General features: G+C 41.4%; 1 protein-coding gene across 1 annotated transcript; it reads right to left on the bottom strand.

The window, feature by feature from the left end:
* Window positions 1–2364: 2364 nt before the first annotated feature.
* Window positions 2365–13714, bottom strand: ppm1g (protein phosphatase, Mg2+/Mn2+ dependent, 1G). Its single transcript, XM_080884843.1, has 14 exons — window positions 13558–13714; window positions 13165–13301; window positions 12193–12262; window positions 12011–12096; window positions 11704–11833; window positions 9079–9190; window positions 8605–8804; window positions 7675–7850; window positions 7457–7588; window positions 6872–6974; window positions 6380–6511; window positions 6093–6222; window positions 5810–5909; window positions 2365–4139 (listed from the first exon to the last, which is right to left on the bottom strand). Exons 2-14 carry the CDS (start codon window positions 13273–13275, stop codon window positions 3942–3944), a joined length of 1680 nt encoding a protein of 559 aa, XP_080740969.1. The 5' UTR covers window positions 13276–13301; window positions 13558–13714; the 3' UTR covers window positions 2365–3941.
* Window positions 13715–14368: the final 654 nt, after the last annotated feature.

The raw sequence follows: 14368 nt of genomic DNA, 5'->3' as shown, positions 1-14368 counted from the left end.
TTTCTGAGAATTACCTTTAAGACTGGTACCTCCACAACTGGATATTTCTAACTGGTAGCAAAAAAAGATTTTTCTCTGTTCAGCTTCTATATGGATAATTTAAGAATTAAAGCATTTGGGTATTTAGTGTGTGCCTTTTGTGAATTTAAGAACTTACTAAAACGCTGATTGCAGGGGCTGAAGCAATGGGTCCAATTATTTTTACATTGTATGCAGTAAATACTTTAGTGCAGGATGGCTGCATGGCACTATGGGTTCATAATCTAAAAATCTTGTTAATAATTTTACCGACTCTGGATACTGTAGCTCCTGTGAAAACTAAGGTCTCTAATCAGAAGTACCTGACTCCGTGGTATAATTCTTAAACACGTACCCTAAAGCAGATGACTCGTAATCTGGAGAGGAAATGGCGTGTCACAAATTTAGAGGATCATCATTTAGCCTGGAGAAATAGTTTGCTGCTTTATAAGAAAGCCCTCCGCAAAGCCAGAACATCTTACTATTCATCACTGATTGAAGAAAATAAGAACAACCCCAGGTTTCTCTTCAGCACTGTAGCCAGGCTGACAAAAGGTCAGAGCTCTGTTGAGCCAACAATCCCTTTAACGTTAACTAGTAATGACTTCATGAACTTCTTCACAAATAAAATTTTAATCATTAGACAAAAAAAATTTTTACCAGTAATCATCCCACAGATGTAATATTATTTACAGCTACTCTTAGTACCGTTGATGTTAAGTTAGACTCTTTTTCTCCAATTGATCTTTCTGAGTTAACTTCAATAATTACTTCCTCCAAACCATCAACGTGTCTTTTAGACCCCATTCCTACAAAACTGCTCAAAGAAGTCCTGCCATTAATTAATTCTTCGATCTTAAATATGATCAACCTATCTCTAATGATCGGCTATGTACCACAGGCCTTCAAGCTGGCTGTAGTTAAACCTTTACTCAAAAAGCCATCTCTAGACCCAGCAGTCTTAGCTAATTATAGACCAATCTCCAACCTTCCTTTCATATCAAAAATCCTTGAAGTTGTCAAACAGCTAACAGATCATCTGCAGAGGAATGGCTTATTTGAAGAGTTTCAGTCAGGTTTCAGAGTTCATCACAGCACAGAAACAGCTTTAGTGAAGGTTACAAATGATCTTCTTATGGCCTCTGACAGTGGACTCATCTCTGTGCTTGTCCTGCTAGACCTTAGTGCAGCATTCGATACTGTTGACCATAATATCCTATTAGAGCGATTAGAACAGCGTTCTTCCATTTGCGCAACATCTCTAAAATTAGAAATATCCTGTCTCAGAGTGACGCTGAAAAACTAGTTCATGCATTTATTACTTCCAGGCTGGACTACTGTAATTCATTATTATCAGGATGTCCTAAAAATTCCCCGAAAGCCTTCAATTAATCCAAAATGCTGCAGCAAGAGTCCTGACAGGGACTAGAAAGAGAGAGCATATTTCTCCTGTTTTGGCTTCCTGTTAAATCCAGAATTGAATTCAAAATCCTGCTCCTCACATACAAGGTCTTAAATAATCAGGCCCCATCTTATCTTAAGGACCTTGTAGTACCATATCACCCTATTAGAGCACTTCGCTCTCGCTCTGCAGGCCTACTTGTTGTTCCTACAGTATTTAAAAGTAGAATGGGAGGGAGAGCCTTCAGTTTTCAGGCCCCTCTTCTGTGGAACCAGCTTCCAGTTTGGATTCGGGAGACAGACACTATCTCTACTTTTAAGATTAGGCTTAAAACTTTCCTTTTTGCTAAAGCATATAGTTAGGGCTGGACCAGGTGACCCTGAATCCTCCCTTAGTTATGCTGCAATAGACGTAGGCTGCCGGGGATTCCCATGATGCACTGAGTTTTTCCTTTCCAGTCACCTTTCTCACTCACTATGTATTAACAGACCTCTCTGCATTGAATTATATCTGTTATTAACCTCTGTCTCTCTTCCACAGCATGTCTTTATCCTGTCTTCCTTCTCTCACCCCAACCGGTTGCAGCAGATGGCCGCCCCTCCCTGAGCCTGGTTCTGCTGGAGGTTTCTTCCTGTTAAAAGGGAGTTTTTCCTTCCCACTGTCACCAAAGTGCTTGGTCATAGGGGGTCATATGATTGTTGGGTTTTTCTCTGTATCTATGAAGCGCCTTGAGGCGACTTTTGTTGTGATTTGGCGCTATATAAATAAAATTGAATTGAATTAAAAAGGACTACCTGAAATTAATGAAAACCAAAACCCCACAAATATTTCCAGTGACCTCAGCTTGACCACCTTAAATGTTTGGAAAAAACCCCCAAAAAAACAAAAACCCAAACAAACATGAATCTGGTTTTAACAATAAATAACAGGCGCACACACACAAATACGGTTGATTATTTAAAAAAATGTATTTGTATGTACTTACATACTGGTGTCAAAAGAGTATGCACCAAAATGTCACACCGACTCACAATTACAAAGAAAAAGCATTTTCCATTTCTTCAATTACAAGTATTGAAAAAAAACTATGTACAGAAAAAAAGGGCATGGTGACGAGATAGGACACTGGAAACAACTTTACAGTCACACGATGTCTTAAATGAGACTGGGGAAAAAAAAAAAAAGTCTACACCGTTTTCTTAACCTCAATTTGTATTTCCACTCAGGAAAAAAAACCTTGTGCATCCTTCCCCCAGTCCAGCGTCAAGGAGATTTCAGAGTGTGCTCACAAAAAGACTTTAATTTTTTTAATTGTTAGAAAAACTGCCAGAGGACTGATTATCATAAATGAAAAACAAACAGCTGAGTGGAAATACTTTTTACTTAAAACGCATCCTAAAGATATCCTTAAAAATTAGTTATAGTGGGAATGAGACAGGCGGCGTGCGAGTAGCTGAGGTGAAGATAGGTCCCGGGCTCTAATCGCCACTTCTCTCTGGATGGACATTAAAGGCCTCGGTTCCCCTGCTATCAAATCTTACTGATGGAAAGCACACAAGCTCAAAAACCCTGGCTGGAAACAGAATTGAAATGAACCAAAACACAAAACCAGGAATGAAGAAAGGCAAGATAAGGTGAGGTGTTGGGCTGTTGCATCAGCAGCAAGACTGAAATTAAAAAATATATATATCTTTATCCTTACTTGTGAAAGAGTGCTAAAGGGAGAAAAATATAAATGGCAAATTAGAGCAACTGGACAAGAGTCTGTGTGGTCCTCATCCTGATGGGCAGAGCTACACAAACTGACAGAGCTAAACCAGCACATCCATTCTCACTGCATCCTGAAGCTTCACTTTGGGAGTCCTCTCGTTCAATTCATTCTTATACAGTTACAGCGTAGCAACCAGCATCCATTCCAGCACTCTGGGTTCAGTGTGTCTGAAGAGGATGTGAAACAAGAATTCATGGTTGGCAACATCTGAGTCTAAAACGGCAAAATTTACACTGCAAAGCCACAATGGAAGTGCATGTGTCACACACGTGAACATGAATTAGACTCATAACTTCACAAACTGATCAAAATTTTACCAAAACAACCTGCTACGTGAAAAGTGATTTAAAAAAACAAAACAAAAAAAACAACAGTGCCGCATTTGTCTGCAGGGATCTACACATCTGACTCTTTAGACTGGTTCCCCCCCTGCAGCATCCTACTGGTTGGAAAATGATGTGGTATTTCGTGTGTGCCTTTTGTGAATTTAAGAATCTCTTTCCAGCTGAATCAATCAAAAGAAACTACTGCAGGGTGTGTCTTAATTGAAAATCCACCAAGAACAGAGCACAGGAAAAAAAACGAACTTCTCATGGTCTCAGTTCGGCAGAGCTTTTCTAATGTCTGCTTCAGGGTGAAATGACGTTTGTGAGGTCAGGATTTAATTTTGAACAGAATGTGTCTCTGTGTTGTGTCTGGGGTAGCGTGGGACCAGCTGCTCCATCTGGGACAGTTTCTCTCGTCTCCTCTTTAGTCACTTTTTGCCTTTTTGCTGTCATTTCCATTCTCCTCCTGCTCAGTCCCTTCTCCCTCTGCATGCTTCCTCTTCTTTGTGTCGTCCGAATCTGTGGAAGACGGGTGTGCCTGGAAGGTGACTATGACGCAAGTCATGTTATCACATCCTGTCCCATCTCCAGATGTGTCGGGGGCCAAACAGTGGTCCAACAGCTGTCAGGAGGACATGTGAAACTTGAAATTGAAGACTGAGACCTTGGACAATATTTTTTAGGCAATTAAGGCAGTAAGACAGACAACAGTGATTACTTGTGATTTTCCTGGTAACTAATTTACTTGTCACTTAAATGTGAAGAAAAAGACTAGTCTAAGAATAAATTATCAATTAAAAGGAAGAGATCGAACATTGTACAAATGCCACATTATAGATCAGTTTAACCCCTGCATGCATGAGGATGATAATGACAAGGGTGAGCGGTTATAGGTTTGTTCCTGAAAGGTGCGCTCTTTCACAGGAATATCGTAGGCCATACTTATTTCCAACTCCCTGTCACTGACGAGACAGAACCCTGACGCGACATGGATGGATGTGAAAAAATTTATTAAGCTGGCATGATGGTGTGTTGGTAGCAGGCAGGCGATACGCAGTACTTTGTCACATGATGACAGAGCCTGAAATACTGGCGATGGCCAATGCTACCCCTCAGCCTCCCAGTAGACACATCTATGGTACTGATATGAAAATACATAACCTTGTTCTCAAGTTATTGCATTCACAAGATTTTCAGAAAACTTGGCCTCTGACCTTGAGGTCAAGGTCACTGAGATTCGAACTCATTCACAAACTGGGGTGACAGCAATACCCCATCAGCCTTTTACAGCTGAGGGATAAAAACCCCAATAGCTACATCTCAGACACTACAGGCCTCACTTAGCATGTTAAATATTAAAGTTCATGACAGCACAATTGGAATTGGAACAGGTTTGGTTGGGCTGCCAGGACAAAGAGTCTTCTCTCTATGGTAGCATGGCTTAGGTTTGGAAAGGTGCGTCTGAACAAACCTCAAGATTTCTGGAACAATATCAATTGGACAGACAAGATAAGTGGAGATGTTTGGAGGGGATGCGCAGCACCACATTCGGTGAAAATATCAGCACAAACACCTCACATTAACTATTAAGCACGGTGGTGGAGGGGTGAGGATTTGGGCTGTTTTGGAGCCACAGGACCTGAACACCTTCTAGTCACTGAGACAACCATGAACTTTTCTGCATACCAAAGTATTCTAGAGCCAGATGTGAGGCCAGGACAATGAACCCAATCACAGCAGCAAATCGAAAAAGGAGCCCAATCTGTTTAAAATGTTGTGGCAGGACCTTAAAAGAGCTGTGCATGAACAAATCTCTATGAACTGAAGCAGCATTTTAAAGAGGAGCGAGCATAAATTGCTCTAAAATGATGTGAGAGACGAATCGTTCAGAAAATAATTACTTCCAAGTTCCTGCTGCTGAAGGTGTTTGTAACAGTTCCTGAATCACGGGATGTACTTTGTGGAACTGTGAAGAACCGAGTCCCGTGAAAACTGTTTCACATGACTGTACACAATGTTGGCTTCTGAGAACTGCACAAGTGTTTTTTAAGCTACTGCATGGATTAAATTTCCACAATCTTATCTCTGTGTGGCAGAAGAACTAATAGTTCTAAGAGCAAATGCTATGTGATTAGTTCTAATGCTCTACTCTTAGATCTAATTGTTTACAAAAACTGTATATCTATCGCTTATCCATTTAGTTTTTGCCCTGCTGCTGAGTAGAGCATTGTTTAATCCCTGATGACTACACTGTACTTCAATATAAAATCTGAGTTTTTCCTTCATGCTCACCTCTTCCACAATCGAGGAAAGTGCTCTGGTTTTGCCATTCTGGTCTGGTTTGATCTTCTCGCTGATGAAGTCCACCACCTCCTGACTGCTCAACACATTCCTGCAAACACACAGAAGCACAAACGGGATTTAAACAGCTGAATCAAAACATGGTAACTTTGGTGTCCGTTTTTTTTTGTCTCAAATTACAAAATTATTTGACTAGCTCCAGTTTTGGACATCATTTTACTAACACCCCTGAAATTAGTTACCGGTAATGGGGCAAATAACCATTTACACTCACCAGATGCCGTCGCACGCAATAACCATAAAGTCGTGGTCCTCGTTAAGTGTCAGAACTTTAACATCGGGCATTGCAGAAATCATCTGCTCCTCTGGTGGCAGAGACTTGTTCCTCTTATAGAAGTGGTCACCTGAGAGTCAGAGTTCAGACTAAGTTTGGTCACTGCAGTTGAGAACATGCAAACACTGGACATCAATGAAGAACTGCTACTATATTCAAAAGAAAATGAATAGGAGTGATTCCAAGAACCCGAATATTAATAATCTGAAGGTTTCAGAGTCACCTACCAATGGCTCTGGAAAGGTTCAGTCCACCATTGACACGCCCATCCATCGTCACCTTCCCTCCAGCGTTTTTGATGCGAGCTAACTCCACCTCGTCCTCTGGCTTGTGGTCGTAGGACATGTCAACAGCTTTGCCTGCAGTCACACAGAAACAGAGTGCTCACAAATTAGATAAAGACTGTGCAGAAATCCACCTTTACTCCAAGTCTGATCCTTCAACAAACTGTTCAGTAAAACATCAGAGAATAAATAAGAGAAGCAAGGTCAAGGTTCCTGCTGCTGGAGGAGGTACCACAACAACTGATTTAGCTAAGAGGTTTTCAATCTTTATCGTGGCACTGGAGAAATCCTGGGTCCTATTTCTTACGTAACACACAATATAAACATACTGTATGCTGCACATTAGCAGTGGGGAGAGTCACTACTATGCCAGAAACCCTCAGCTTTGACAACTGTTTTATAACTCAGTGCTTGAATCAGATAGTTTGGACCTACCGCGTTCAGACACCACGCAGCGAGAGTCTCCAGCATTGGCCACAATCAGCTGTTTCCCTCGGATCAGAGCCACGACGGCCGTGGTTCCGCTGTCTGAGCCAGGCTGTAAACACAAACACGTGAGCTGTAACACGCTGCCAAAACTACGAGGGCTTATAACGATGTAACCGAACCACCGTCTTTCATATGAATGAGACTATTTGATTTGATTCAAATCAAATGGTCTGTGTCATGTCCACTCAGGCATGTGATACGTAATTTTTGCCATCAGACATGGATGTCCAGTTTTCGGTCTGTTTTCTGTGACCAAGAGAATTAACATTACAATGCACCAACTATCCACGTGCCCCAGGCGGCAGACTTCAAACAAGTATAACAAGAATGACTGATAAGCTGCCGGGTCTCTAGCTGTCCGTGTCTGCAACAGAGTATAACCAAGGCTTGAGGCAGTCATCAAAATTTCTTCCACTTAACAAGATGTACAAATGACCATTTGTTGAAAACAAACCTCATTTTTGGTTTAATAAAACCAATAAAAAAAATACATCAAACAGCAAAAATAAAACTTAAGTCTTTACAACACACCTCTTCTTTGCCATCCATTCCAGGTAGACACATTTCCTCCTCCTCTTCATCCTCAGAGTCTTCTTCTCCCTCTTCTGTATCCTCCTCTTCTTCCAGCTCACTGCTGTCACCATCTTCATCTTCACTGACATCCTGAGTTAAAACAGTGATTACACTGGCGTTTCAGAGTAAAGTTTCACAGCCCAAAAAATTCCAATATTCTACTCCCTTAGTCTCACCTCTTCCTCACTAGCCTCCTCCTCCTCTCCTTCAGACTCGCTATCATCAAAAAACCTGGACTTCGAATCTCCTGAAGCCTTTGAGGATGAAGAGGAGCAGGAAGGGCCTGCATCTCCTTCTGCTTTACTGGCCTTTTCCTCACCATTGGAGCTTCCTGAATCAGCTCCACTGTCAGCTGTAGGAACGAGAAAAGAAAAATGTATAAGAGAGTGAAAATAAATACACTGAGAGAGCACTGACTGATACATCTACTTTTGAGCAGACTAGACTGCAGCTGGGAACCGACATCTTTGTTCACGCGGCACGTTCTGATTACAATGACCTCAGCAGATTTCTGGTGAAGGAGGCCCACCACCAGCTACAGTCCAATGCCTGTTTTCCACCAGCATCTACTCAGCTTGATATTCTACTTTACTCTGTTTCGGTCATTTTGGAATACAAAGAGCACCACCTAAATGTGTGTGGGATGGTTCCAGCAAGGTGGCCCGAAAGTCCTGTGATGTAATTTGTATGCAACACAAACAAAAATGGAGGATACTGAGGTGACGGTACACTGTGGCTCTGTGTCAGACTCAGGGTGTGAAAGAAGAGATCAGAAAAGGCTAAAAGCAGCAAGAAGAAACACTCTGAAAAAGTTGCTCAAATTAGTGATATTTGTGATTTGTAGACGAAAGGATGGACATGTTGCTATGACATAAGCTCAATGGTCATAAGGCTAGAAGGGCTAACAAAAAAGAAAAAAAAAAAAACAATTAAAAAACCCCCAACACAATTAAGTTGTCCAATATACTTATATGGCTGATACAACTGCAAAATCCATGTGTGCTTAACACTGAGTGAAAACACAGACACTCATATGCATTTAACATGTTAAAATTGGATCTGCAGTTCTAGAATTTCTGCAATAGACCGACTGAACATCTCTGTACCTGAGCCACTGCCTTCGCCACCTCCTCTTCGCCGACAGGCTCGTAGCTTAGACCCGCACGCTGCTCCTTCGCCTTCCTTTGTTTCCTCATTGCTTTCCTCCACTTCTCCATTTAGCCCCTCTTTCTTCTGCTCCTCCAAACCGTCCCCCTTATCTCCTGAGGACTCAGGCTGCGAACTGGAGCCCTTCTTAGCTGAAACACTAAGATTTAAAACAAAACAAAATTCATTCTTGCAGCTTCTAATTGTGCCGACCAACATGAAACAAGTAGCTGAACCATCCAGACTGTTGGATATCATGAATTTCTGACCCGCTGAAAAGGTGGCAAGAGGAGAACAATTGTGAGATATCTGACACCAGTATCGATTAACTTGCATGACATGACCTCTTGCAGTAACATTTCTATTTTTTTTTAATTTCTACTTTCTTCAGGTGAAAACTTCACACATAAATCATAACAACTTTAATGATGTACCTCATGGCGGCCGCATGTTTGATAGCATTGCGGTTTTGGCCGTATCGTACCAGCAGCTCCTCTATAGTCATCGTGGCCTCCTCGTGGAGCAAAGCTGCCTCCTCTGTGTCCACTGAGAAAAGGAAAAGAAAACAGAATTACTTGTATTATCATTTGACGTCAGAGATTCAAGCTACAAATAGTGCACGCACTCTAAGCATATAATTTACTTGCTGTATTCCCACAAATTTTTTGGTTTGATTTTTATTGCTGGTGATCATTTGAGTAGTTACAGTCAATGCACTTTGAATAAATACAGAAGGGCAAACAAAACAAGATGAATGCTGTTGTGCCAAAAGTTTACGGTTAAAACATTAAGTTGTTGAAGTGACAATAAAATTATAATCGCATAAACACAAATCCAGGCACAAGTACACTTGCACATGACCTTCATCTTTCATATGGGCCCAATCGTAATGACCACCTCAAGGTCTATAAGCACTAAATCCTCAAAGACTTAAATGATGTCATCTGTCTGCACAGCTGTAGGCATGAGTGAGAATTCAAAAAAGCACAACATGGCAGAAACCGGAAAGCATTTTGTGACAAATGACAAAATAAGCAAAGAAAAAACAACTTTCTTTGCACTCGGGGAACTTAAAGCACCAAATGTCTTTCAAACTTGTGCTTTTTAGAGGGGACCATAAATCACTGTCCAAAAAATAATTAACCTATTTTTAAAACACAGAATAATCTTGGCTTGCAGCAAAGCACACGTTGCATTCCTTTGATTTTATTTAACCTTTTTTCCCTAAATTTCCAGATTGCTGCTTCTCCTTTTTCAAGTGCTTTTGTCTAAAGAGGGATCCAAACAGGATGTGAACAGTAGTGACCAGAGATAATGACATTAAGCAATTTAAGGCCTTGACGTGGAAAGTTACTGCTGATGACACGAAACACACAAGTCTCAACTTGCAAGTGAGCACTTGAAGCAAAGCAACGTACTACTTATGAAGATGTGATAGATATGTTATGATGCGTTCACATCAAATGTAACATTTTTGCTCAGTATGATTATAAACAAAGTCTAAAGTAGGGCTGGGCGATATATCGAGTTTTTAAAAAATATCGATATATTTTCATACGAGATATAAGATGTGACAATATCGTTTATATCGATATAGTCTATGTTACGTTATAATTATACTTGTGGAGCCGCAGGTTTGCCTCTCTTTCGTCCACTTTTGTCTCTACGCAACGTTACTCGGCCTCGCCTCTCCTGCACTGAACACAACTCCCCCATAGCTTCACCTGCAGGCAATGACAAGATGAAAGCGGAAAATCTCCGTTAGCGAGTTACCGTGCGTGGGGCTGGATGGCGTCAACGTGTTAGCGAGCTAACCGCGCTAACGACATGCAGCCCAGAGGGGCTGCACGGCCTAAAATCCTTTCCTTTTCTCAAAAATCGACAGTGCGCCTTATGTATGAATTCTGGTTGTGCTTACTGACCGCGAACCGATTTTATGTGGTACACAGCGCTCAGCAATCTGTCAAAAAATGTTTTAATATGACTTTGCTAAGCTACGGAGCTGCACCGCTTGATGGATTGTCGGAGAATTACGGCTACAGAGGAGGAGCCTCGCGGAGTGATACGTACTGTGTGTGTATAAGGATGGCACCTGTTCAGAGACGTGGTGCAGCTGTGAAATCTGTCTCTTTGTTATTATGCTCAGCGTCTATTAGTTTACATTTTGACTGCACAATTGTGAGCTTTTTGTTATGCACAAAAACAACATTGTTTTCTTTTATTTATGGACCATGATTATTTAATATATGCTGATAATTTATTTTTGAGTAATATCTACGCTGTATGTAAATAAAAGTGCCCGTGTGACATCTGGGACACAGTGTGACTAAGAACTCTCTTTTTGTTCTTAACTTATGGCTTAAAAAAAAAAAAAAATCGAGATATATATCTTATATCGCCATCCAGCTAAAAAATATCGAGATATGAATTTTGGGTCATATCGCCCAGCCCTAGTCTAAAGTGTAACTAGCTATCAGCTGCAGTCCTCCCACTACATTGGCTGCTGGAGGCACACGTTTTAAGTAGTGAGAGTTAAAACTTCACTTTGGGTTTGTTGTGAACATACCATTAATTAAAAGTTTCAGCCCTGCAAAGGAGGAGAGGGGTTTTCACCCACTCAAGATGCGCTCCCGTGCAGTACTCCAAGACCCCGACTAAGCCTATAATGTATGTGATTGCTGAATATTGATTGCACAAGTGGGCTGGAATAGAGAAGTGAGTGATAGTGGAATTCACCGGGAACGGGAGAAGCGCAAAACAAATGTCAAAGATAAAATATTACAGTATGAAACTGTGACTGTGGGACAGCTGTAAGCCCTTATACACTTAGCAGGAGCACACCGCGAAATGTGAGTGTAGACATCAATTTTTCTGTTGTGTAACTTCAGGCTCGGACAGATTTTATCTATGGTAAGAATAACATTGTTCCTGGTTTATTATATTGTAATTTATGTCATATACTAACAATTCTGCATTATCATTCAAAAAGGATAAGCATTTATTATGTGTTCACTGACACTAGAATCCACATGAAATGTCACAAGCAGTGGTGTACTCACAATCGTCCTCCTCTGCCACCTTTTCAGTGGGTGGCTCCTCGGTGGGCCGTCCAGCGATCTGGACAAGCTCTTTAATGACTTCCTCTGTGGTTATCCTGCCGTCGATGGCCAAGAAGGCATCCTCCAGTGCCTGGAAAACGAAATTCAAACATGTTGATACTGTAAGAGCAGAGAAGAGGCAACCATGCCCTCATAATACACCGTTTCTAATATGGCTTTAAGTATACCACAGCCAAGCAGCATGTGGTCATGGGCATTTTTCTTCAAACTCATTTAAGTCCTGCAAACATTTCTTGATGCATCTCACCTTTTGAAGTTTGCCATCTTTGTAGGCTTTCTGCTCCTTGATGATGTCAGGAAGGTACTTTGAACAGTACAGCGCTACCTCTTCACCTAAAATGGAAAATAAGTAATATAAATGAACTGAAGTGTGTGCACATAGTACTCTGATGTGCAAACAAACAAACAAACTTCAAATCAGTGCGTTACCTCCGTGTCCATCATACACGGCAAACATGGCAGTATCCTCATCGAAGTCTGGGATACTGTTGTGAGCATCCTGTGACAAAGAAAGATGGGGATAAAAATCAAAATCACAGTGAACATGAAATTTAGGTGAGACCAATGTATTTTATATTTGTTAAGCAACAAAGTTTCTTTTCTTTAAAAAAAAACAAACCCCCAAAACAAAACAAAAAACCCACTTAAAATAAGAACAACCTCAGTCCAGGGAGCATTTTCATCTGCAAATTCCATGAAGCAATTACAGATTTATTTGCACGTGCTGATAATGAGGTGGAGCGGTTACAGAAAGTAAAGTAACTGAGAGTTGTTGCAAAGCAAATATGTTAACAGCGCCATAGGAAGTCCCAACTAGAATGAAATAATTAAAAGGTAGATAAGATAATATCTATCAATCTATCCAGGGAATGGTCATGAGGGGACACCGATTAAACAGTAAATCAACAGTTTAACTTTTAAACTCAGGTTTCATCACTGCAGCCTCTGTCCCAATCCATCTGTTGATGATCTGGTCCCCTGTCCTCTAACTTGTGAACAAAATCCTGAGATACTTAAACTCCTCCACCTGGGGCAGCAAATTGTCCCTGACTCTCCACACATTTTTGCCTATGAACCATGGCCTCAGACTCAATGGCGCTATTTCCCATTCCTAGAGATGACCACCTGATGAAGCTAACAGAACCACATCATCCACAAAAAGCAGAGATGGGACTCTTGGGCAATCAAAGTGGAGAGTGGAGCTAAAATATGTATAAGCTTAATTTGGATGACCAAGCAAGAAGGTTAGAGGTTTTGAGCTCCGCGCAAGCAAACAAACAAAACAGAAATGTCTTGCAGTTCTCATTTATAACCCAGTAAAATGTTTTTCGCTTCGTTTCATTTGGCAAACACAGCAGCAACACCACTGTCTCTGATGCGTTTATTCATTTTCCGCCTCACCTCCATGGAGACCCGCCAGCCCTGCATGGCAGAGAAACCGTAGCTCATGTTGCTGTTGCCGCCATCTGAAGAGGTCTTGGTGGTGCTAGGCTGAGACAGATATGCCCCCATGGTGGTCCGTTTCTATGGCTTTACACCTGGAGGGAAGACAACAGGAGAAAGAAGCGTCACATTTTTTTTATGTTCACGTTACATTTTACATTACCCTGTCCCTACTAGCTGCGGGTGCTAGCTGGCTAACGTTAGCAACACCACAACAAAAAGTAGGCGCAGCGGCTAGCTAATACCACCATGCTAAACCCGGCTAAACTTCCAGCGGTAACCTCTGCCCCCGCGCGAGCGGCTGCGCAGCTGCGGGGAAAATCAAACGCCTAACACCGACGGCTGATTTACCTGTTGTGACGGCGCAGGAAAAGTTTAAAAGCGGCTCCAAACAGAAAGAGATTCACATAGGAATGATTGCACGTGTGGAAGCAAAAGCCGCTATCAACACACACAGAGAAGAGAGAAGCACGAGCCGCGAAGGAAGTGAATGCGCGCGCATGCCCCTTTCGCTCGAACAAGGTGGGCGTGTCAGAGGGCCACGTCACACGCTTTGGTCATGCGCATTGTTTAATCAACAGAAAATCTTTTCAACTTTTTGTTTGTTTGTTTGTTTTTTAAATTTGAATAAGCGGAGTTATTAACTAAAACTAAAGTTGAAAATAAATTTAATAAATTTAAATTAAAAAGAAATTATTTTATTTATTATTTATTTTTTTTAGACGTTATACTCTATTTTTTTAAGATGATAAAAAAACAATACAAAAATGAAACTGTCAACAGCAGGGGTGTCGAACTCCAGGCCTCGAGGGGCAGTGTCCTGCAGGTTTTAGATATCACCCTGGGTCAACACACCCAAATCACATGATTAGTTTATTAGCAGGTTTCTGGAGAACTACAAGACATGTTGAGGAGGTAGTTTAGCAATTTGAACCAACTGTGTTGGATCAAGGAAACATCTAAAACCTGCAGGACACCGGCCCTCCAGGCCTGGAGTTCGACACATGTGGTCTACAGGCTCTAGAAAGGACCAGTTTTAACATCACATCATCTGCAGATGTATACCCCTCACCCCAACCGAAACTTTTTCCACACAGCTAGCATAAGGAGGGATTAATGCCTACGTTTATTGCTACTACAATAAAAACATATACTTTGGCTG

Source organism: Rhamphochromis sp. 'chilingali' (assembly GCF_963969265.1).
Source record: "Rhamphochromis sp. 'chilingali' genome assembly, chromosome: 6".
Lineage (NCBI taxonomy): Eukaryota > Metazoa > Chordata > Actinopteri > Cichliformes > Cichlidae > Rhamphochromis > Rhamphochromis sp. 'chilingali'.
The sequence above is the reverse complement of the archived record's forward strand: the minus strand, read 5'-3'. Positions and strand labels throughout refer to the sequence as shown.